Below are 20,278 nucleotides of genomic sequence, written 5' to 3' on the forward strand. Positions count from 1 at the left end.
GGTGGGTGACCCAGACATGGTAGAAATGAGAATGGCCATGGCCAAGGGAGAAAATGACAATCATGGCGGGAAAAAAGGGTCCAAGTCAAACAAAGCGTCGCATCGTCAATCCATATTGCTGCTGGAAGCATTCTTGGTCATTCCATCTGATAAAATCCCCGCAACGCCCAGCGCCAAACTCGAGTACAAATCAACAAATCAATCAACAAGTCATCCCTCATTCAAAAAGTCGTGTCGCAAATCATTCAAACATAGAAAAAGAATAAAAGTCTCGCATAGCCGGGGAAGAATTGAAAGAGGAAAGGTATGATGGAAATCGGCCATGCGTGAGGTGCGAGTGAGAATCACCTCGGGTAAACGAACATCGGGTCAAGGATATCGAGACCGGGCATATCCAGTCAGAGCTTCGAGTAATGTATGCAAGACTCCGGTGGAAGTGCTGCGAAATATGCTAGTGTTGTGCCTGAATCAGGTTCTTGAGTACGGCTTGTTGAGGAGGGCGATTTCACGCGAGACGGTTGCCCATTCTAACTCGCGTTTTGAGGGAATGCCACGCTTCTGTTTTTGCAGCTGTTCCCACTGTAGTAACTCGTAGCTTTGGAGTGTTGTTAGTGATGGGAACGCGAAGTGAGAGGTGGGAGACTTACACAAATCGAAGGTGAGGCTGGATGATTACGTTCAAGCGTCTAGCCCGGACAAAGCAACTAGGTAGAAGTGAGGTCAGATGTGGGATTTTATACCAGACAAGAGGGAGGGGATAACATACTAAGCGCGAGGGAAGGACATGCCCTGCGAGGCCATCACCTCGGCGATGCAAATACTGGCGGATCGGGAAACACCCACGCGACAATGAACCAAGGTCGCTGTGCCATCGCTCTTCCCTTTACCTGCCGCCCCGTCAGTTATCAATACCCACAACAAACGACCAGGCCAGGTCCAGGCTCAAGAAACTGTCAAACTCACCCAAGAACTCCAGACACTGATCAATCTCCTCTGACAACGGGTCAATGCCATTGTCCTGCACATTGTGGATGAACATCAAATTGTCACTGCCCCACTTGGAGCGTTCCTCAAGACTCCAATTGACAGCCTCCCCAATACTCAAAACACGTCGGATGCCGAGCTCCCGCAACAAGTCCGGGTTATTTGCATGGTTGAGATTCCCCAGATACAGATACGGCAAAATCCGGCTGGGGAGGGACCCATCCATCTTCAAGAACCAGTCAGGATCCCAAATGCACGATGTATCTATGGACCTCGCGGCAGGACTTTCCTGCAAAAGACGCGGCTGGATGTGGCTCAGGAACGCGACGTCCGTCGGGTAAGCAAAGAAATTGCGCTTTTTGTTACAATGCAGCTGAAGCCAAGCCTCTGGTGCAGGAACTCCCTCGGCAAACATGTAATATGCGACTGCGAGCAGTGAGCTCTCAGTGTACCCATCAGCACAGTGAATCAACACTCGGCGAGCCTTTTTCCCAGTGTGAGTCATGGCGACATCGCCCTCGTGATCAACCACCTCGGCGGGTTGTTCAGGATTCGCCAGATAATAGATCCAACGGATCGTGTTGACGATATCCTCCACTTCACGGGTATTTCCCGAGGGAAGAACGATCGACCCCGACGAGGGGAACTCCATGCGCTGAGTACAGTCTTCGAGTTGTTTGTCAATCATGCCCAAGAAACGGGGGCCAGGGATGTTGGCCAAATCGCTGGCCTCGATCAGAAGGTCGTAGGCCTCATCTTTCGGCGGCTGGCACGCCTCAGGTCTCAGAATATACTCTGGAGTGGGTCCCAGGAAGACATTGGCGGATATTTCTGACGCTCGGGACATGGTGCACATTTCGATTCGCTCCCATTGGACTGACAGAAAGGTAAGTATGGAACCTCCGAGATCGTGTTGTGCAAGAATCTCTTACAAAAGTCCATGACTTGGCCTGTGCAATGGCCATTGGAGTCGATGGCCACCATCGTGGGGCATTTCTTCTCGAACTCGGCAAAGCTACCTATGGGGACATGAGTCAAGTGATTCTCATCCATTATCGAAAGGGGCAGCTCACTGGTCAGAACAAAGGTATGGTATGCCGGGCGCTCCTGGGCAGGGTCATTCTTCAGTCTCCAGGCTTGTTGGGCGGTTGCAAAATCCTCCGCCAGCGCAAGCAATTCAGATCTACTCGCTCCATCTTCGGCATAGACCACAATATCCGACATCGCAGCCAATTTGGCCGTCTGGATCTGGAAGTTCCGGACCGAGAAGCCCTCGGGGGGATCAGACATCAAGAAGCGTGCCGAGGGAGTGACCACCTCTTGGGCAGTCACGGCACCCTTGATGCGCGCCTTGCTCAGGTCACCGCCGAGCTTGACCACCGTGATGCCGCGCCAACATTTGGGCGATCGGCGCAGCGAGCGCTTGCGATTGGAGAAGAAGCCCGACTGCAGGTGGTTGTCTGGATGCAGACCATGCAGCCAGGGGAACATTTGGGACGGATCTGGCAGAGGCTGCGCCGCCTGGTGATTGAGTGCGGCAGCCAGGGTCTCGCCATCCAAGGCATATATCGTTGGCGATGGCGGGCGCGAGAGACGCACAAAGCCCTCTGGAGGATGTAGGAGGGAGGATGTCTGGTCATGGGTCGATCGGAACCCTAGTGATTCCTGGGAGGCCGACTCTGATGGTGAGGGCCCCGTTGGGCAGACTGGCAGATGCTTGTTCGGGATTGGGCTGGCTCGGCGGTGGATGGCGAGCGCAGTTGGAATGGGTGAGGGCGGCGGGGTTGAATGCTGCAGCGCATGCTGCTGCTGAACCACGACGGTCGCCATGATGGATGGGCTGGCCAAAGGCGCACAGTGGATGATCGCAAGTGGGTGGAGGGTCTCGTTGTATCAGGTATCGGCAGCCGTGGAGATCGAGTGGAGCACCGATCACATCCTTTGGGAGTGCTAGCTACTAGAGGATGAGCGAGTGGGAGAGATAAGGACCTCTGTTGAGTTGCACGATAGGGACTTGATTCTGCGATCGGGGCTTGTTAGAGATGGACCAGGGGGGATTACAGAATCAGAGTTTTGAAAGTAGCGGGAAGAGGAGGAATGGTGGGAGAATGCGAACGGTGGTAGTTGATACAGTCCACAGTCATACGACGGTAGATAAGGGTCCAGCAAGGGGGGGAGGAATGGGTCGGAAGGATAGGACAATGAGGAGAGAGAACAAGAGTAAGGAACACATAGACGAGCAAGGACTTACAGCGATGGTGATGGATTGAGCAGCAAGGAAGAGAGAGAGAGATGAGAGAGATGAGAGAGGAGGAGCGGAGAGAATCGTCCAGAGGTCGGTAAGGTGGAAGTAGACGCCGTGGACAGGGTGTTGAGGTACAACGATACCCCAGCGGGATGTACCTCCACAGAGTGATGTAGGTACCCAATCACTGTAGGATCTCCTCGATGGGGCCTATCTACAGGACTCGCAAAGCTTCGAGTCAACTGTCGCTGATTAGTATCGTCTCCCTCGTGTTGAATTCTTATGATTATCATCATCATCATCATCACCACTTCTCATCGTCGTCATCGTCTGCCCCCAGGTCCCGCCCATGGCTCCATTCAGAGGACCCCACTCCTCTCCACACACCTCCCCTCGACAGGAGCAGCCACCGCAGTAGCTCAGTAGCTCCAGCAGTGCTGTAGCTGTAGCTTTAGTTCTCGATTCCAAGTATCAGTCTTCAGAAGTGTTTGACCAAAGGCCGAGTCCTAACCAGAGCGATCGGTACCGTAACCCACTGTACTGTATACACTTCCCTATGGAGTACTCTCGTACTGGACTGGCCCAAAGTACCGTGGCCCCGAATCTTATTCTTCGAACTTCTTCCCCCTCCAACTCTCCATGGACCCCCCTCCCTTGCCCGTGGCCAATCATCTGCCCTTCCTTTCCCGATGACGCTGAGATTGCTAACTTCCGGCCGTTCTCACCTCCCCCCCCCCCGGATCCTAGTTCCCATCATTCTCATCCTTCTCATTCCCCTCCTTCGCTCTCGGCCCTGCCCAGTCCCGTCTGTGCGTCCGAGGCCACTCCCACTCCACTTTTTTTTTTTGGCTCATCTCTCCTCTTCTTTTCACTCGTCTCGTGGCCCCAACAAAGGAAAGATAACCCCCCGCACACAAACTAGCCCCGCGCTAGTCCTGCGGCCACTGGCGTCCCCCGAGCAGCTGGCACTGGCGCTGACATCCTCGACCAAGATCCACCATCCTTGGAAATCTGACACACCCTCGGTACTCTCTCACTCTCACTCTCTGTCTCTCTCTCTCTCGCGATGGCGGACATACTTTCCCCCCGAGACCCGTGGATAGCAGGTGAAACTCAACTTACGCTCGTGCTTCTGATTCACCGGATAACAACGGCGATAACGGTCTGATATCGGAAATCCTGGGTTCTGATATGAATGGAGGCGGGTACCGATCTGGGCAATCAAATTCTCTCGTCAGTGAGTTATGCTTCCGGCGACCGGGGAAATGGGGGAAATACTCCGGCGTTACGACATACTGTAACATGACCCATCGAGGCAAAAACTCTCTTCACTCAACTCAACTTCACACGGGGATCGAGACCGGTTTTCAACGTTCAAGATGGGACCCAAGGAGCTGGGGCTCTCACCCCGGATCGCCATCGCGATCCACATTACCCCAAAGTGGGGGTCGTGATATGCGGCAAATTATTTCAACGTCTTGTCTTGTCTCCCGACCGGGCGTTTCGAGTCGAACATAGATGAGCTCGAAGGCTACGGGAGGGTATTTCAGAATATGCGAACCTCATCTGACGAGGATATGCACATTAATGCCCGTTGTCTCGAATAGTGACGGGCCATGTCTGCATTATCCGCCCAAGGTAATTCCACACCTGCCTGTCGTCCCAAGTGGCACTGCAGGAGGGGTGGTTTATAGGGCCAACCTATGAACCAGAACACGATATACTTTGTACACGTCTGTTTAACCCTTGCCGTATCCCACGATGTCTAACTGTTAGGGAATGATCCCCTCCGTATTATTTCTCGTCTGTCATTCTGACTTGCCGCCCCTCACATGGCGCTCACTATCCTAACCACAGTTCGGCTGATCTCCCAGGCCCTGCCAAGCCCATCATTTCTTTCTGACTATCCTTCCCTCCTCTTCCCCTCATCCAAACCACCCATGTTCCCAACCCTGTGAATCCACATACTTATTGGCTGGATCATCACAAACCCCTGCGCCATCACATACCAAAAGCGGGCGCTGCCTGGTTGAGAGCCATCAGTATCCTGGTAACCCCGCCGCCGATCCTTGGTTATACTGCGACAGGCATGACATGTACGGCGTCGATCCCAGTAATACATATAGTGTTTGCTCGCACATACCCTCGTCCGGAACCGGATATGGGGCCGTTTGCCGTCCCAGACTGGACTGGGTATGCCACATCACCCGGAACGGAACCATCCAGTGTCGGTCTGAAAATGCACCCTGGGCTAGTTGACTGATCTACAGTGTTTCGTCGTCTAGGGGGAAGTCGCGATCGTCAATCCGTTATCACTGCGCGATTGGAGACGATATAGAATACCGTAGAGAGATTAGACTGTAACCAATGCTGTGGCAAACGATTCATATCCCATGTTCAAGGGTCATATGCTCGCAGCCCACGAAACTCTCCCTTATCGCACTATTTCGTACAAAGATTCTCTACCTACCTTGCGGCGCCAGGTGGCTGCTCTGATCAGATCGATCCAAGGCGCTAGCGGCCTGCTGCATGAACGTCGTCGAGAATGGCGTCAAGAATCTTTGCTTTTACACCTAAGACCTGTATATTGGAGCCTTTTCTATTCTGGTTGGAAGTAATCTATGTTGATATCGCCCTAGCATAATCCAGCACTTTCTTACACCACGACATCTTGTCGCGCGGTGTTGTGTGATGCGGGTAGCAGCCGTGTGGCCCGTCTTCGCCAGCCTATGATCTTCGCGGCGTATTGCGTTGATATCGAAGATTTAGGCTAATTGATATGCTTCTACACCCCCCTGTTCCATATCTTCTCAGTGTAATGTATACCAAAAGAATATTCAGGCCATTCGATCTCGACGCAGATGATCATTTGGTTGAACCGGCGACGTGGCTAATAAGCAACGGCGCGGGGCTAGCAACAGCGCTCCTACAGGCAGTTATTCGATTAGTCTGTATAGTGTAGATAACTTGAATGGCTTTAGATAGTCCCTCCCATATTGCTATCATGATTTCTGTGTCACCTGTCACCCGGAACCACGGAGCGAGCCATAATCCGTCCAGCATCTGCACACACTCTTGTAAACCTTCACCAATCATGTTAAATAGACTCAACCGGGGGTTAGACCCAATGAAATCAATAAACTTCAGTCCTCCCTTTTCATTGGCGTTGAGAGCAACGCGGAAACCGGGACGATGTTGGCTTTGGATTTGCCTCCGCACCTCCGCAGACCAGGTAGCTGCTGAAACAAACTAAGCGAGACGTCAGCGGCGCCGTACCTGAAACATTAATGCGTATACTTAGGAAAGGCATTTATCACTGGTGTAACCAGTAGCTGGCGAAAGGTGGTGTCTCGGCGTATTTACTGTGGGAGCAGATGACTATTTTCGTCATCGTAAAGATGAGATGCCATGGCGGGGTTCTATAGAGATATCAAGTAGATGGTGTCTCGCGGGATGATGTGAAGGAATCGCATTTCTCGACAGGTTGAATGGAAGTTATATTTTTCAGCATGTGGATGATGGTCGACATAATGTCCGGGTGGATGGTCATTATTTTCATCCGAAGGTAAGGAGCTTAAGCGACTAAAGACCGTCACGTAGATTTACTAGGCTATGTGGATCACTAGCTACGGCTGCTTCCTTCAATATTCAGAGATGTACATGGGAATATCTTTGATACGCACCCAAAATCTACTATTCCTAAGAGGTCGGACGATATCTGGAGCTATGGGTTACTTCTCCAGTGTACCCTAAGGCCACAAAACAAGGCCATATCTCGTAGAGAATAGGACAGATTTAATCAAACTGTCTTGAGATTAGTCGAGGTAATCATGTACCACTATAGAAACTAATCTATACTTTTCTGAGCTATGCGATCACCAGCGTCTCCATTGCTAGAGGTTTTAGACGGGTAAGAGTCTACCCGTTATGGACAAATCTGGATAGGTAAATGAGACCTAAGACTAATTCTGACCTCTCGCTGAGGTTCTCAGTTATCTTAATATAGAGAGCACCTCGACGCGTGTTCGCGTGCGATACGTTGATGGCCTGTAAGCAAGGAACGTCAGCTATGCTGATTTGTTGCTGACAATGCAGTAGATCAAATCTATTGATTTATCTATAGCTGCCCAGTAATTTATTTTGCGCTCTTTTGCTCCTCCATCTTATCCCAGAAATACTCTTTCTCTACACAAATATCGGGCCCAGCTCATATGTAATGCTGCTACCCAGAGAAAGTGACGATAAGGGGAAAGCGATAAGTTGGAGGCGGTGGGCAATCAAGGTGTGGCCCAAGCGCCTCGGCCAACTCGGTTGCGACGACGAAGGTTCTTCTTCCAAACATCTTCTGCTACTCCCTCACTATTTCCTTGCTGCGCATAGATCTAAAGCGTGTGAGCTATGATACGCATTCATCGGCGACGGGCGACCGACTCCTAGCTGGCACAGTGACCTAAACCTCCGGCACGCTTCCTCCAAGCGGGGTACAGTACACCCCCTCCGCGGCTCCTCCCATCTAAACTCCGGTGACATTACGCCTCTCAGCCAAGATGGCCATGAATTTCGTGACCTTTAATCAGGACTACAGCTACCTAGCTGTTGGTGAGCAACCCAGCCACCCTGTTCATGTCAACTGAATGTGCGAGTTCGAGGCCTTTTACTGACGTCAACCAGCCACCTCGAAGGGTTTCCGCATATTCACGACCGACCCTTTCGCCAAGAGCTATGAAACGAAGGAGGGGAATATCGCCGTGATTGAGATGCTCTTTTCGACCTCATTAGTCGCCCTTATCTTGTCTCCGCGACGATTGCAGATCACGAACACAAAGGTTCGTTCGATGCTTGTACCCGCAAGGCAGCAACCCTTATATAAGTACTATGCGGAAGAAAACCTTGGATCAGCCTGTCTGATGAATTTTTGTCTCTTGAACAGCGTCAAAGCACGATATGCGAATTGACTTTCCCGACCACTGTTCTGTCCGTGAAACTAAATCGAAAACGCCTGGTCATCGTGCTCGAGGATCAAATTTACCTCTATGATATTCAGACAATGGGACTATTGTCCACGATTGATACATCACCAAACCCACATGGTATGATATCACTCGGAATATTTGTTAGATTAGGTTGACTCATGCACACTAGCTATCTGTGCCTTGGCGCCGTCATCGGACAACTGCTACATGGCATACCCTCTACCCCAGAAGGCCCCTGCCACGGTCAAACAACCCGCACATGCTCCCCCAGGCACATCACATGTCTCCCCCACTACAGGAGACGTCCTGATCTTCGATGCGGTAAAGTTAGAAGCCATCAACGTTATCGAAGCCCATCGTTCCCCACTCGCCTGCATCACTCTAAACAGCGATGGCACACTGCTCGCAACTGCCTCTGACAAAGGCACTATCATTCGTGTTTTCTCTGTCCCGGATGGCCACAAGCTATATCAGTTCAGACGTGGATCCATGCCTTCCCGCATCTACAGCATGTCCTTCAACACGACCTCCACCTTACTTTGTGTCTCCTCATCCACCGAGACCATCCATCTGTTCAAGCTGACCCAACAAGGCCCTTCGCCAGATGGCTCATCCGCCCACTCTCCAGTCGGTCGCGACTCTCACTCCGGCGCCAGCCCGTTCGGCCATCAGGATGAGGACGATTACGGTGGCGAAAGCACCTCCGAGCTGGCAGCCAGAAAGCACAACGGCACGTTACTGGGCATTATTCGTCGGACATCTCAAAATGTTGGCGGGGCCGTGGCGGCACGGATGGGCGGGTATCTCCCCAAGGGAGTCAGCGAGATGTGGGAGCCCACACGAGACTTTGCGTGGTTCAAGCTGCCCCGGTCAAATCAAAATGCGGGTGGAAACGGGAATACCGGTCCGCTTAGGAGCGTTGTAGCTATGAGTAACAACACGCCTCAGGTGATGGTCGTCACCAGCGATGGGAACTTTTATGTTTTCAACATCGACTTGTCGAAAGGTGGAGAGGGGACTCTCACCAAGCAATACTCGTAAGTTTCTTGCCAAGCTAGAATATCGTCCAAGTCGTACTGACCTTCAACTCAGGGTCACCGATTCCAATGATAGACTGGGATATTCCACGGTGGATTATTGAGTACAGGGCTCTTCTCCCTGGCTTTCCAACGAGGAAGTCTAGGAAGTCTTTACCGGTGGCTCTTGTAATATCTCGCAGCTGAGGTGACATCACGGTAGCCCTGCGCCGTTTTGTTGTGCACTAGACCTCATTTGATGTGCTGCTGGGAAAACTATTGAAGGCCAACTTTCCACCAACGCAAAAGAGGAGAGAGCCTGTACTCAACAACCCTATCAGAAGGCTCTTCTCCCCAAACATATGCCACTCTTGTTTGATTTCTTCCCATGGACCACGAACCATCATTCATCCATGTATCGCTCTGACTCTCTTCTCTTACTCTCATTTACCGTCACTATTCCCCTCGTTGCAAGCGCTAGCGTTCCAAATTCTCTATTCTGGCGTCATCAATTATGTTTTTGATCTTTTGGTATCTGGCCGTTGGCGGTCGTTTCTTTACTTTGAGGCTGGTAGCTTTACTTTAATGATATATCCATTATCTCGAAATGAGATGGTGCTTTTGAGCATATCTGCTTGCGCAGTGGTTGGCTGTTCTAATACACACTATGAGAAAGTGCCATCAGAAATGGGGCTTATATGCAGACGAGAGATGGAGCCTTGGTCTGCAAGCACAAATAGGTAACTATACTGTCGAATACGTATCATTCTGGAAGGAACCCGACTCTAATCCGAGGTATGATATAGTTGCATTCTCAGTATGCTTCTAACGGTTGGAAAATACTGTATATTCATTTTCATGGCGGCTTTTCAGTTAGTTCTACTTAAATCTATCGAAACTTCCTCACGAAAACAGCTGCTGCTGAGATTCAATAGCCTCACGCAAGACCTTGCAGACAGTGCTGAGCTCTTCCTCAGTTATTATAAAAGGCGGTGCAAGCATCACATGGTCACCCCGTTTACCATCTACTGTTCCACTGCAAGGGTAGAGAGCAACCCCTTCGTCGAATGCAGCTTGTTGAACGCGCGCTCCAAAGTGAATCCTCGGGTCGAACGTCTCCTTCGTCTTCTTGTCCTTGACAAATTCAACAGTCCAGAATAGCCCTCGTCCGCGGATGTCTCCAACAGACCAGCAGTCCCGCAACTCGGTTCGAAGCATCGATTCCAAAATCTTTCCCATGGCGGCGCATCTAGCAATCAGTCCATCTCGTAGGATAATTTTCTGGACTGCCAATGCAGCCGCACAAGAGGTAGGATGGGCTTGATATGTATGACCATGATTGAAGGCTTTTGATCCGTGCCGAAGGACATCAACAACCCGCTTGTGAACAAGAACACCTGAGATAGGAGCATATCCACCTCCAAGGCCTTTTGCGATGGTCATGATATCAGGTACAGCATTGCCCTCTTGTTCGAAGGCGAAGAAGGTCCCCGTTCGGCCTACACCACACATAATTTCGTCGAATATGAGCAGGACGCCGTATTTATCACACAACGCGCGAAGTCCAGCCAGATAACCCGCAGGCGGAGTGGCACTACCAATGCCAGATCCAGCCACTGGCTCGGCAATAAATGCCATGACTTTGTGAGGACCCACGCAGAGGAACTCGTCTTCAATCTCGCGCAGAAGCCGTGGGGTATATTCCATTTCCGTCTCATCCTCTTGCATATACCGATAGGCAAAGGCGGGCGAGACTTGCGATGTATGCGGGTACGAGAATCCTTCGAATGGAACTTTCCGGCCAAGGTTCCCGGAAATTGTCATGGTGGCCATTGTATTTCCGTGATAACCCTGTCGGCGCGAGATGATATGTAACCGTTCTGGTTCATTCTTTTCAAAATAATATTGACGTGCAAGTTTCAAAGCGGATTCGACAGCTTCGCTCCCACTTCCCACGAAGAAAGCTTTTTCAAGACCATGTGGGCTTCCTTGTAGGATGAGATTTGCGAGGTCTTCCGCGGGCTGGGTAGTATAAGATTGTGTATGGACATAGCTGACCTTTTGCAGCTGGTTGACGATAGCTTGATGGACTTCCTTGTTTCCATGCCCGATTAGAGCTACCGCTGCGCCTGCACAGGCGTCGATGATCTTCCTTCCATCGGAAAGGAATAGGTTCACACCCTCAGCTCGCTCAACTAGAGACGGGGGATCGATAAAGGAGCGATGGAGCAAATGATCCTTATCCTCGGAGTCAAGAGTTGATTTAGTGTTGACATATTGTGTCGACGGTAAGTGGGTGATGTCAATTTTAGAAGGTGCCATTGTCAGAGGGCGCGAGGGTGTTTGAGAAACAAGAATGATAAAAATTATACGCTGAATAAACCAACCTGGGAACACTGGAGACACAATTTAAATAGTTCATCTCCTGAATCTTATCTACAACTGCCGCTTGTAGTGGGGACGGCAAAGCCTAGGCTGTTCCGATCAAGCAGATAGTTCGGGTTTGAAAATGCAAAAGCTCAGAACCGATACCCGATGATGGCGAACATATTCAAGGCAAGCAGACTGGAGCACGGACCCTCATTTTCTAGCTTCATTTTCGCTTGAAAATTTGATTTAATATTTACCGTGAACATGTCAAGCGAGGCTTATCTATGTGCTAAGTTAGTAGTCCACCTCTTGTAGATATGCATCTAAACAGAACTTGCCTGTTCCCAGCTGGCGCATAGAATGGATGACTCAGCATGCTGGGCTCACGACCTCGGTCCAGTCTGCACAAGAAGATCATTCCCGACGAATTCCGGCCTCGTTATTCCGACAGAGTGCACGAGAGAAGCGATTCAGCAAGGGTCAATTTCCGGGAAGGGCAAACTGCATCATGCGTTCGAGTCTCTCATGTGAATTCTGCCGGTAAGAGCTGTCATGCTGTCCATGCGAACTCGAACTGTCTACTTAATTTTTTGATCCTAGGCGATCAAAAATCAAATGCGTTAACACAGGAAAGGCACCTTGTCGAAAATGCCAAAGGAGCGGCATTCCAGACTGCAATCTGAGCCGGCCTCAGAGCAGAACTCTCAAACATTCTGTTCGTCGAGTCCAGAGGGCAGATCCTCCAGTATCCAACCTTCAACCCTCCGGTGGACATGACTTCACTGCATCTCCCCATTTGCAACACTCGGAGGTGCCTGATCATTCACCACGTCATGCCCCAACATATGGCGAAGATAGGGTTGATGTTGACAGCCACCTTGTAAGCCTTTCACCGGCCATTGTTCTGAAGGCTTTGAATATCTTCACGAACAAGTTTCCCGAGCTTGGAATCCTACATCTCCCAAGTTTTATGCAAGAGTTTCAGACTTCATGCAATAATGACACCAAAACGCTACTTGCAGCGATCCTGTCGGTGACTCAATGTTATTACTCTCGATCTAGCTTTACCGGCCTGGATACTCTCTTGTCGAGAGAGCAATATGCGGCCTATGCTCGGGAAATGCTGTCGCATAGTTCTTTTCAAGCGCCAAGGCTTCAAGTCGCTCAGGCTCTCCTTGTTATGGGACTCTTCGAATGGGGATCCCGCGAATTCCATCGAGCCTGGATCTACTGCGGTAGGGCTTGAACGTTTGAAATCTCCAAGTGTTTCCGGGACTAACTATTCAAAGGAATTGCGGTTAGAATCATGCAGGCAATCAATAGTCTTCAGATTGCTCCCTATCCAGCTGATCCATTAGCTTCTGGCAGCCAAGATACGAGCCAAGACGCCATTACCACCGCAGTTCAGAATCGGACCATGTGGGCGTGCTTTATCATGGAACGGTTGATCAGTTCTGGGACGTACAATCCGCCAATGCTTCCTCTCTCTGAAATGGAAAAGATCAAGGTGCTGCGTCCCTTCTCTGCCGTCGAGTTTGCCTTTGGCACAGATTCGGCGTCGCAAAGGAGCAGCATGGAACAGAGCCTCGCGACTTTGCCGAACAGGAACTCCAATCTTTTGGATATTACTCAGGCGTTCGAGGTCCTGGTGGCAGGATTCGACATTTGGACACATGTGATGACATTTGTGCTCAATGACGGTCGGCGAGCGCCGGAAATGTGTGCTCCCAGAAATTGCCCTTGGGTACCTGGATCACCTTGGTCAAATACCCGAAGTCGCCTAGAGGCATGGCGCCAAAATCAACATCACAGGCTTCACTATCCAGAAAATTCCGTGGTGGCCCACATAGCTCTAGCCTATGGGGAATCTTTCACATACATTAATTTGATATATTACCTTTGGTAGGTCTGCACCCACCAAATATGCGAATTCCAAGGATACTGATCCTGTGATGTGCAGTACCGTTATGCTTCACCGAGAATATTTCCCGTTCTTGCCGACGTCAGAGACCGTCCCTCGGGGGCCAGTGGATCACCCTCAGCTGCAAGCTGAAGCCCCTCCTGGCTGGTGGGATGCAAGCGCACTCGAAATGTTTAACGCAACCGAACATATTGCGAAAATCCTGCATGAATCTTCCGAGTGCGGGGCGGAAATGCTGACTCCATTCGTTGGATTTTGCGCTTTTTCTGCTGCATATATGAACTTGTATGTCTCTCATTTTCCTCAGATGAATCTGGGTCGCAGTCCCCGGGCAGAAGAAAACTTGAACTACTGCCTTGAGTATCTTGAAGGGTTTCGACGAGAATGGAAGCTCGGTGAGAGTTGGGTGAGTCAACCTTTTTCCCGCTACATTTCATCATCTGCTCCGTGCAGCTAACCTTTTGAAACGAAGATGACCACCATCAAACATGCATCTCTGCTTTACCAACGGGCCAGCTCTGACAAAGCACGATATCAAGGAAAGTCAAGAAAGGACTTTGACATCTTACATCAATCCATACATGAATTCCGCGTAGTGGATAGGTCACATCAATACATTCAAGAAATTGAAGGCGCGGAGCGTGGGACAGGTCCATCAGCATCTGAAGATACCCCGGCGACAACTGCTGCTTCGGAATCACTCGATCTCGATGCACCTCTCAATGATTTACTGAATGAAGTCAGCACATATGCTCATGAGCAAGGCATGTGGTCACATTGGTGGCCTTCGTTGGAGGAGATAAACGTTGCACTATTTTCCGATAATGTACAATGATTGAATTGTGCTATTTAAAACCTCAATACAGATTCACTATGTGCTAAAATGTTCTGACAAGCGGTCTGGATGTAACACGCTGATTCACAAAATCCACCTCTTGAGGCCGGTCTAGCACATTTGGCCCATCCCTCACTCACGTCCTCCCCCCAAACCTTTTCTTAAAAGTCCAGATTTCCTGCTACCAAACACCACTTCAATCGGAATACGCAGATTAATAGTAGATCTGCAGATCGCTGACGGCACTTGGTATGAGAGGGCAAGCTCAATGGCGTAAGTGCGAGACACAAGACATGAGTGAAAGGTTGGCACAAGTGCTTGCTCATCAAGTGCTTGCTCATCAAGTAGATTGACCGGTACGGTGACAGAAGCGGTGTATGAATGTTGAGTATGGGTCTTAGATGAGCTGACCGAATACTCTGAAGCAGAGTCCGTCGACTTTTCAACCGCTGAATAGAACGATGGCAGCTTTTCCCACCGGCTGGATGTGAGGTTCAATGACTGAAGAGGGATTGTCGTAATGTATGCCTCACGGTCCGTCTGGGAGCCTTGCATATCTTCTGTTGTCGGGTAGTCTTCCCATGGGCTCGTTCCATAGTATGTGGATACCTCCAGTCTATATCTAAGCTTGCATAGTTGAGGTGGCGGAGTGTTTGTTAAGGGGTCGAAAGTAATGTGAAGTTGAATCACAGAAGTCAAAATGTTGTTCAGGCTGGTAGATGAGATTTGAAGCGGTCTCGGCTCCTCAGCTACTACTTGGAGAATTCCCAGGTTTCTTCCCAAAGAGTGACATTTGGACTGCTTCTCTTGGACCAGATAGTAAGTCGGGAAGTCGATACACCTTGCCAGTTTGGCGGCCGGCATAATTCGTAGAGAGCGGGAAACATCACACAACATGCTTCGGGATGTGATGGCAGCTTGAGACCTCTTTGAGAGTACAACTCGGATGTTGTAGGAAATTCTGCAAGCCTTTGGGGCCCAACTTCCTCCTCTAGACTCCCAAAATCTAGAGGCACGGTTTTCAAAGGTGGGCGGTAGTTGTGTGTGCGCCTGCTCCACTTCGGGGTCTTTGGTCGAATGGTCGCATTGTTGTGGACTGATGCTTTCAGGGACCATGAAAGAGAAAGGGAATTTATATGGTTGCCCAGGTACCAACCGCGTTTCCTCAAGCTGTTCGATTGGTTGCTTCAGACGAAGGAAGTTGTGCGCAGTTTTCCTTCGGCCCGGTACAAATGAGACTGCTCGACTGGCAGATGTTGTAGAGAGACCTTGAAGCAGTTAGCGGATAGTTCAATTGACACTTGCCTGGCCGACTTGAAAGGTAAGGGCAGGCATTTACCTTCAAACGTGATATCAACGTGACTCAAAACAGTCTCCCGAGTCACCCTTACAACTACATTGCCCTCTATGAGGTCCAATGTCGAAAATGTCCTTTCCTGTCCATCCTTCTCTCCATCGATCTCGATTGCCACACTAGGAGCGGCGTGCTTGGCGGGTATTTGACTTGGAAGATTACGAATTGCGCAAGGCATCGGCAGATTCGATGACATGGTACAAAGTTTGAGCTACCTGTGGAATATCAGCATACTCAAACTCAATTTGACCCGAATGTTAGTTCCTCGTACCTAAGTTGGTAGCAATGACAGTTCCAGGCAATAATGATAGGCTTTCGTAGCCGTCCTGCGTGGTTGTCCTCGACACGTTTATGCTGTCTTTGGGAAATTCAAGCGTTATGAACAAAAAAAAGCTTCAATTGAAGAAATAATTTATCCACTTAAGGCCATGAAAATTTTTACACGCCGAGTGCACCAGTGATCCCGACATTGATGGGACGTGATTCCCGATTTCTTTGCAATCCGAGACCCGACGGTTGGTGGGCCCACTTGTTAGTTTAGAGTCGGCTTTCAATGCAAAAGCCGAAATCCGAGCAGAATCTTGCAACATGTAGTACGGCAAGAAAGCAAGAGACAGGTATGCTATCTTTCAGCACCATTGCCGTCTGCATCCCAGACTTGAATCTTATATTGATAAGATGGATTCAGCCTTGAATCTCTGTGTAGCCGGCTTCTTCAAAACGAGACCAATCCAGGGCCGTTGATCGACGAGGCGATGGAGATGATATCTCAGAAAGAATGTATCGAGCTGTGACGAGAAAACAGGCAGTCTATCTCACTTACATCCATATTCCACGCCTTTGCAACCGCTTGTGTACATCTGGATTCGATAATTCTAACCCAGAGCCACAAGCACCTCTAGAAAGATTCCCCGTGTTTCGAGAAGCTCCAAAGCGAGCACCCATTTCTCACTGGACTATCAAGCCATCCTGTCACCTTCCAGCTCTGTGGTGAACCACGCTAACACGTGAAAAAAAGCTTCACGGCGGCTCGGATTCGTCATGAAAATGGCAATAGCAATTTGTTTCAACCAGCATAGGCTTTTCAGAAGTTTGAAAGATCCTATTTGGTCTGAGATCCCAATCTGCACTCGTGAATGGCGAAGAAGCACACATCTTGATATGTTATGAGTTTGAGTACAGAGTATCACCAGGCTCACAAAAGTTAATCTTGGCTGGGTGAGGCCGTGTCTCCGCTAATGTACGAACGCTGTGTGTGAAGACTTTGCCATAAAATCTGATCCGAGAAAATCTCAAGATGTGGATTCCCATCCCGACGAGTGGTTAAGGTTCTGGTGATGAATCCAATACGGAGAGCAGACTTCCAACCCAGAGTTCGATTCCGCCCTCTGAACTCCTAAAACTGCTTCAAACTAACCTGGAAGATTTCAATTTGAAGACGCATCACCGGGATTGTTGCCGACGCGAGTGGTTCGCTATCAGATTCTGCGAGATAGTGGCTATGGTAGTCATGTTTATGCACAAGGTGCAGAAAAGGATCGAATCCGAGGTTCGGGTGAGATCCGATCCGAGATCAAAGTTCACGAAATGACCCCATCGTTTGTATTCAGCTCAAGCCATCAGGAGCCCAAGGAATTGATCTTCCTCATCTGGACGGACGCTATTGTTCTGGTATGACCAGCCACTGGTTCCATTGACCGATGCGAACAGTAGTTTGTCGGCTACAGACTCCAATATAGTCGTATATAACGATCGCCAGGGTCCGGATCTTGAGCTAGTGCATATGCAGTAAGCAGGCACGCTCCCTAGGGACGCAGTTATGCAGCGTAAAGAGTCTCAGAATTGCGGACTCACGAACTGATTGGTTGGTGGTGAAAATAAACCTCGCCAGCACTGTATTGGCATCTCAAACTGCATGTTGGTGCAGCCAGCAGAAGGACAGTGCTGAGTAGACACGTGTCACGGGCTGTCAGATATCGGAAGCTTATTCGCAGTTTGAATCTTGACTCCCCATTTTCATGAGCGCATTGCATCACCTGAGTCTCTGAGGGAGATTGTTGATGATCCTGCTTGGCCGTTGCGATTGTTGAGCTTCGCTTGATCGCCCTCGTCGTACCTCATCTCGCCCGCCGTACCCGCCATGCTAGCTGGGCATGTACGGCATGCTTGTGAGAATGTTACTTTGTCGACGCTTTTCGAGTCTCTCGAGTCTCGACAATGTTGAGCGGCTTCAGCCAGCCACAGAGTGAACTAACAGAACCTTCAGGAGTGCAATTCAGCGCCAAGACAACACGTGAAGAATAGTGGAGGTAGCAGCACAGTCGCTTAGAGCATCGCACCGATTAATGGTTCTCGACGCCATACTTCGACAATGGTGTCGAGGCGCAGGGTCGTCCTGATGCCCCTCGCGCATGCCACGACTGAGTCCAGCTCCGCCAGTCCGAAATTTCGAGAATTGGTATCAAGTTGACAGACTAAGAGAGACAGTGTTGTGACTTGTGAGATTCTTGCGACAGACAGAAATGCTCTGCCAATATTCTCACCTACTTAAGCTGGGCCGTCGGCCCGCATGTACGTGTTGAAGTCGTAGATGACAAGTCTCCATCCACTAATTTGGTCAACAAACTTCACAATATGTTCCTCGACTACTCTTGCATTGATTCTTTTTGCGTTTTTCTTGGCATTGAACGTTGTATCATATCGACAAGAACCAGATCACTACTGCCTTCATTTGCTGCTCTCGTCGCCCTTTTGGATCGCATCCGATCTGACAGCAAAAATGACTTCATACAACCAATCACAACTTTCCAAGTACAATTTTGACTTTTTCATAGCTGTGACTAGACGAGTATCAATGACACCATAAAAACCTACCTGGCCTCTTGCCCAGAGCCCGAGGTGATGGTCTGTTATGTCGCTGGTGTCGATCCCGCGACATCACAAGTCGTTCCCACTGAGATCCCGTATGCCAAGCTCCTCGAATTGACTGAGGGAGTTGATCAGTTCACCATGAACATTTCAACGTCGAACCCAGAGGTGGACCCAAATTTTGAGAAATTGATTAAAGAAAAATTCATGACGGGCTTCAAAGTTCAGATGGAAATTCCTGCTGGAGCCGATCCTGCCAAGGTGCCGGACATCGTGGGATTGCGAGCCGGTACAGCAACTGTGGATTACCATCTTATCTGCAAGGATTTCATCGTCGCCGCTCTGCAGAATTAATGGGGAACCTACTCCTGGCTCCGGGAGTCGCAGGATCCCAACAAACCATGGTTTTACTCTGCCACGATCGATCTGCATATGGCCGAAGTGTCCGGCTCAGCCTATACCCAGCTTCCTCAGACCGTCCAGGGCCGAATCAACAACCTGTCGGGCTCGGCATTTAGCATCCAACAGCTGCTGTTTGATCACAGTAACGCGGGTTTGTCCAGCGCCCCCCGGATCGATAGCGTTGAACCAGGGTCAGTCCTGGAAACCATCCTCAATCGATTCTTTGTGTCCAAATACGTCGCGAAACTGCGCGACATGAGCGAGTCAATGTTGGGGTGTGCCGTTGCCCCACGACAGAAGGGCAATTCTACGAAGACTCTCACGGACCTGAACTTCTCTGTCAAACCAAGCCGGATCACTCAAAATCAAGTACAAGTACGCATTGAATGTGGATTTCGTCGGAACCAACATCATCATCACGCAGAACGTCTGGGTGCGGTATTACGCTAAAGCCATCTCAACATCGAATGACGATGTTCTCGTGGATGACCTTCAGACAGACACTTATCCTATCACCGTTATTAAGGGTGAGCTTATTATAGGAGAAGCAACGGAAAAGTTCGAGCAAAGGGCAAATCACTCCGGTAGGGATGGCTTTATCGATGCCTTTTCAGGAATCAACAGAGTCACCGAGAGTATTCAAAGTCAATTGCAGCAACTGCAATCTATCAAACTGGAAACCATCCCGGTTTCTGCCATGCAGGGATTTGTGTTCCCGGGAGGCAACACCTTTGTGTTCAGGAACACCGAGTTTTCTGAGCACCAGGACCTTATTGCGTTCATCAATTATCTTGATCCAGTGCACGAGATCGGACATTGTGATTTCGGGTCTCCGTTGGGGCAAGTTGTTTGCATGGACTCTGCCAGCTCGCCAAATATAAAATTTCGGTTGATGAACTTTCTTTTCCCATGTCTTGTGGTGGAAGACCCGTGGCTTCATTACCTAGCTTCTTCATATCCTCCCCGTATATTACCGTCAAGGGACCTATCAAATGAGATGTAAAATAGCTAGTTTTCACTCCCGTCATTTGCCATTTTAGAAGCCTTACTGTCTCTTACTACTAACGTTACAAGCTCGAGATGTCTTTGAAGTTTGTCTGCATCCGCGTCTATTGCTTACTGCAGTCTTTCAGGCAGTACAGGGATACGGAGTTGACAATCCATGTGCCTGAATGGGGGAATCAGGTAGGAAGGACTAGAACGCATTGGGCAGGCCCGGAGTACCAAATGGTTGCGGGAATTGTAGTAATAATACAAGCAAGCTGACAGATAATCATCAGAATCGCTGGAAGACCCGAAAGCCATCTCAG

At 49.8% G+C, this 20,278-nt stretch overlaps 7 protein-coding genes across 7 annotated transcripts; 4 read left to right on the top strand and 3 right to left on the bottom strand.

Annotated features, from left to right (window-relative positions):
* Window positions 1-468: 468 nt before the first annotated feature.
* Window positions 469-2,814, bottom strand: pps1 (tyrosine/serine/threonine protein phosphatase PPS1; the record flags this gene model as incomplete). Its single annotated transcript, XM_056915666.1, has 6 exons — window positions 469-595; window positions 648-704; window positions 767-887; window positions 964-1,860; window positions 1,917-2,003; window positions 2,058-2,814. 6 exons carry the CDS (start codon window positions 2,812-2,814, stop codon window positions 469-471), a joined length of 2,046 nt encoding a protein of 681 aa, XP_056760420.1.
* Window positions 2,815-7,776: 4,962 nt separating this feature from the next.
* Window positions 7,777-9,343, top strand: N7458_012285 (phosphoinositide binding protein ATG18; the record flags this gene model as incomplete). The annotated part of the gene is made up of 5 exons (XM_056915667.1): window positions 7,777-7,828; window positions 7,901-8,055; window positions 8,160-8,319; window positions 8,372-9,239; window positions 9,295-9,343. The coding sequence occupies 5 exons, from the start codon at window positions 7,777-7,779 to the stop codon at window positions 9,341-9,343; spliced, it is 1,284 nt and encodes a 427-aa protein (XP_056760421.1).
* Window positions 9,344-10,121: 778 nt separating this feature from the next.
* N7458_012286 (pyridoxal phosphate-dependent transferase) lies at window positions 10,122-11,540 on the bottom strand (the record flags this gene model as incomplete). The annotated part of the gene is made up of 1 exon (XM_056915668.1): window positions 10,122-11,540. The coding sequence occupies one exon, from the start codon at window positions 11,538-11,540 to the stop codon at window positions 10,122-10,124; it is 1,419 nt and encodes a 472-aa protein (XP_056760422.1).
* Window positions 11,541-12,894: 1,354 nt separating this feature from the next.
* On the top strand, window positions 12,895-14,344 carry N7458_012287 (fungal specific transcription factor domain-containing protein; the record flags this gene model as incomplete). Its single annotated transcript, XM_056915669.1, has 3 exons — window positions 12,895-13,490; window positions 13,549-13,915; window positions 13,982-14,344. 3 exons carry the CDS (start codon window positions 12,895-12,897, stop codon window positions 14,342-14,344), a joined length of 1,326 nt encoding a protein of 441 aa, XP_056760423.1.
* A 132-nt stretch (window positions 14,345-14,476) lies between these two features.
* N7458_012288 (uncharacterized protein) lies at window positions 14,477-15,894 on the bottom strand (the record flags this gene model as incomplete). The annotated part of the gene is made up of 2 exons (XM_056915670.1): window positions 14,477-15,612; window positions 15,684-15,894. The coding sequence occupies 2 exons, from the start codon at window positions 15,892-15,894 to the stop codon at window positions 14,477-14,479; spliced, it is 1,347 nt and encodes a 448-aa protein (XP_056760424.1).
* Window positions 15,895-18,599: 2,705 nt separating this feature from the next.
* On the top strand, window positions 18,600-18,920 carry N7458_012289 (uncharacterized protein; the record flags this gene model as incomplete). Its single annotated transcript, XM_056915671.1, has 1 exon — window positions 18,600-18,920. The coding sequence occupies one exon, from the start codon at window positions 18,600-18,602 to the stop codon at window positions 18,918-18,920; it is 321 nt and encodes a 106-aa protein (XP_056760425.1).
* Window positions 18,921-18,998: 78 nt separating this feature from the next.
* Window positions 18,999-19,971, top strand: N7458_012290 (uncharacterized protein; the record flags this gene model as incomplete). Its single annotated transcript, XM_056915672.1, has 2 exons — window positions 18,999-19,343; window positions 19,393-19,971. 2 exons carry the CDS (start codon window positions 18,999-19,001, stop codon window positions 19,969-19,971), a joined length of 924 nt encoding a protein of 307 aa, XP_056760426.1.
* Window positions 19,972-20,278: the final 307 nt, after the last annotated feature.

Source organism: Penicillium daleae (assembly GCF_028827525.1).
Source record: "Penicillium daleae strain IBT 16125 chromosome Unknown utg000009l_segment0_segment0, whole genome shotgun sequence".
NCBI lineage: Eukaryota > Fungi > Ascomycota > Eurotiomycetes > Eurotiales > Aspergillaceae > Penicillium > Penicillium daleae.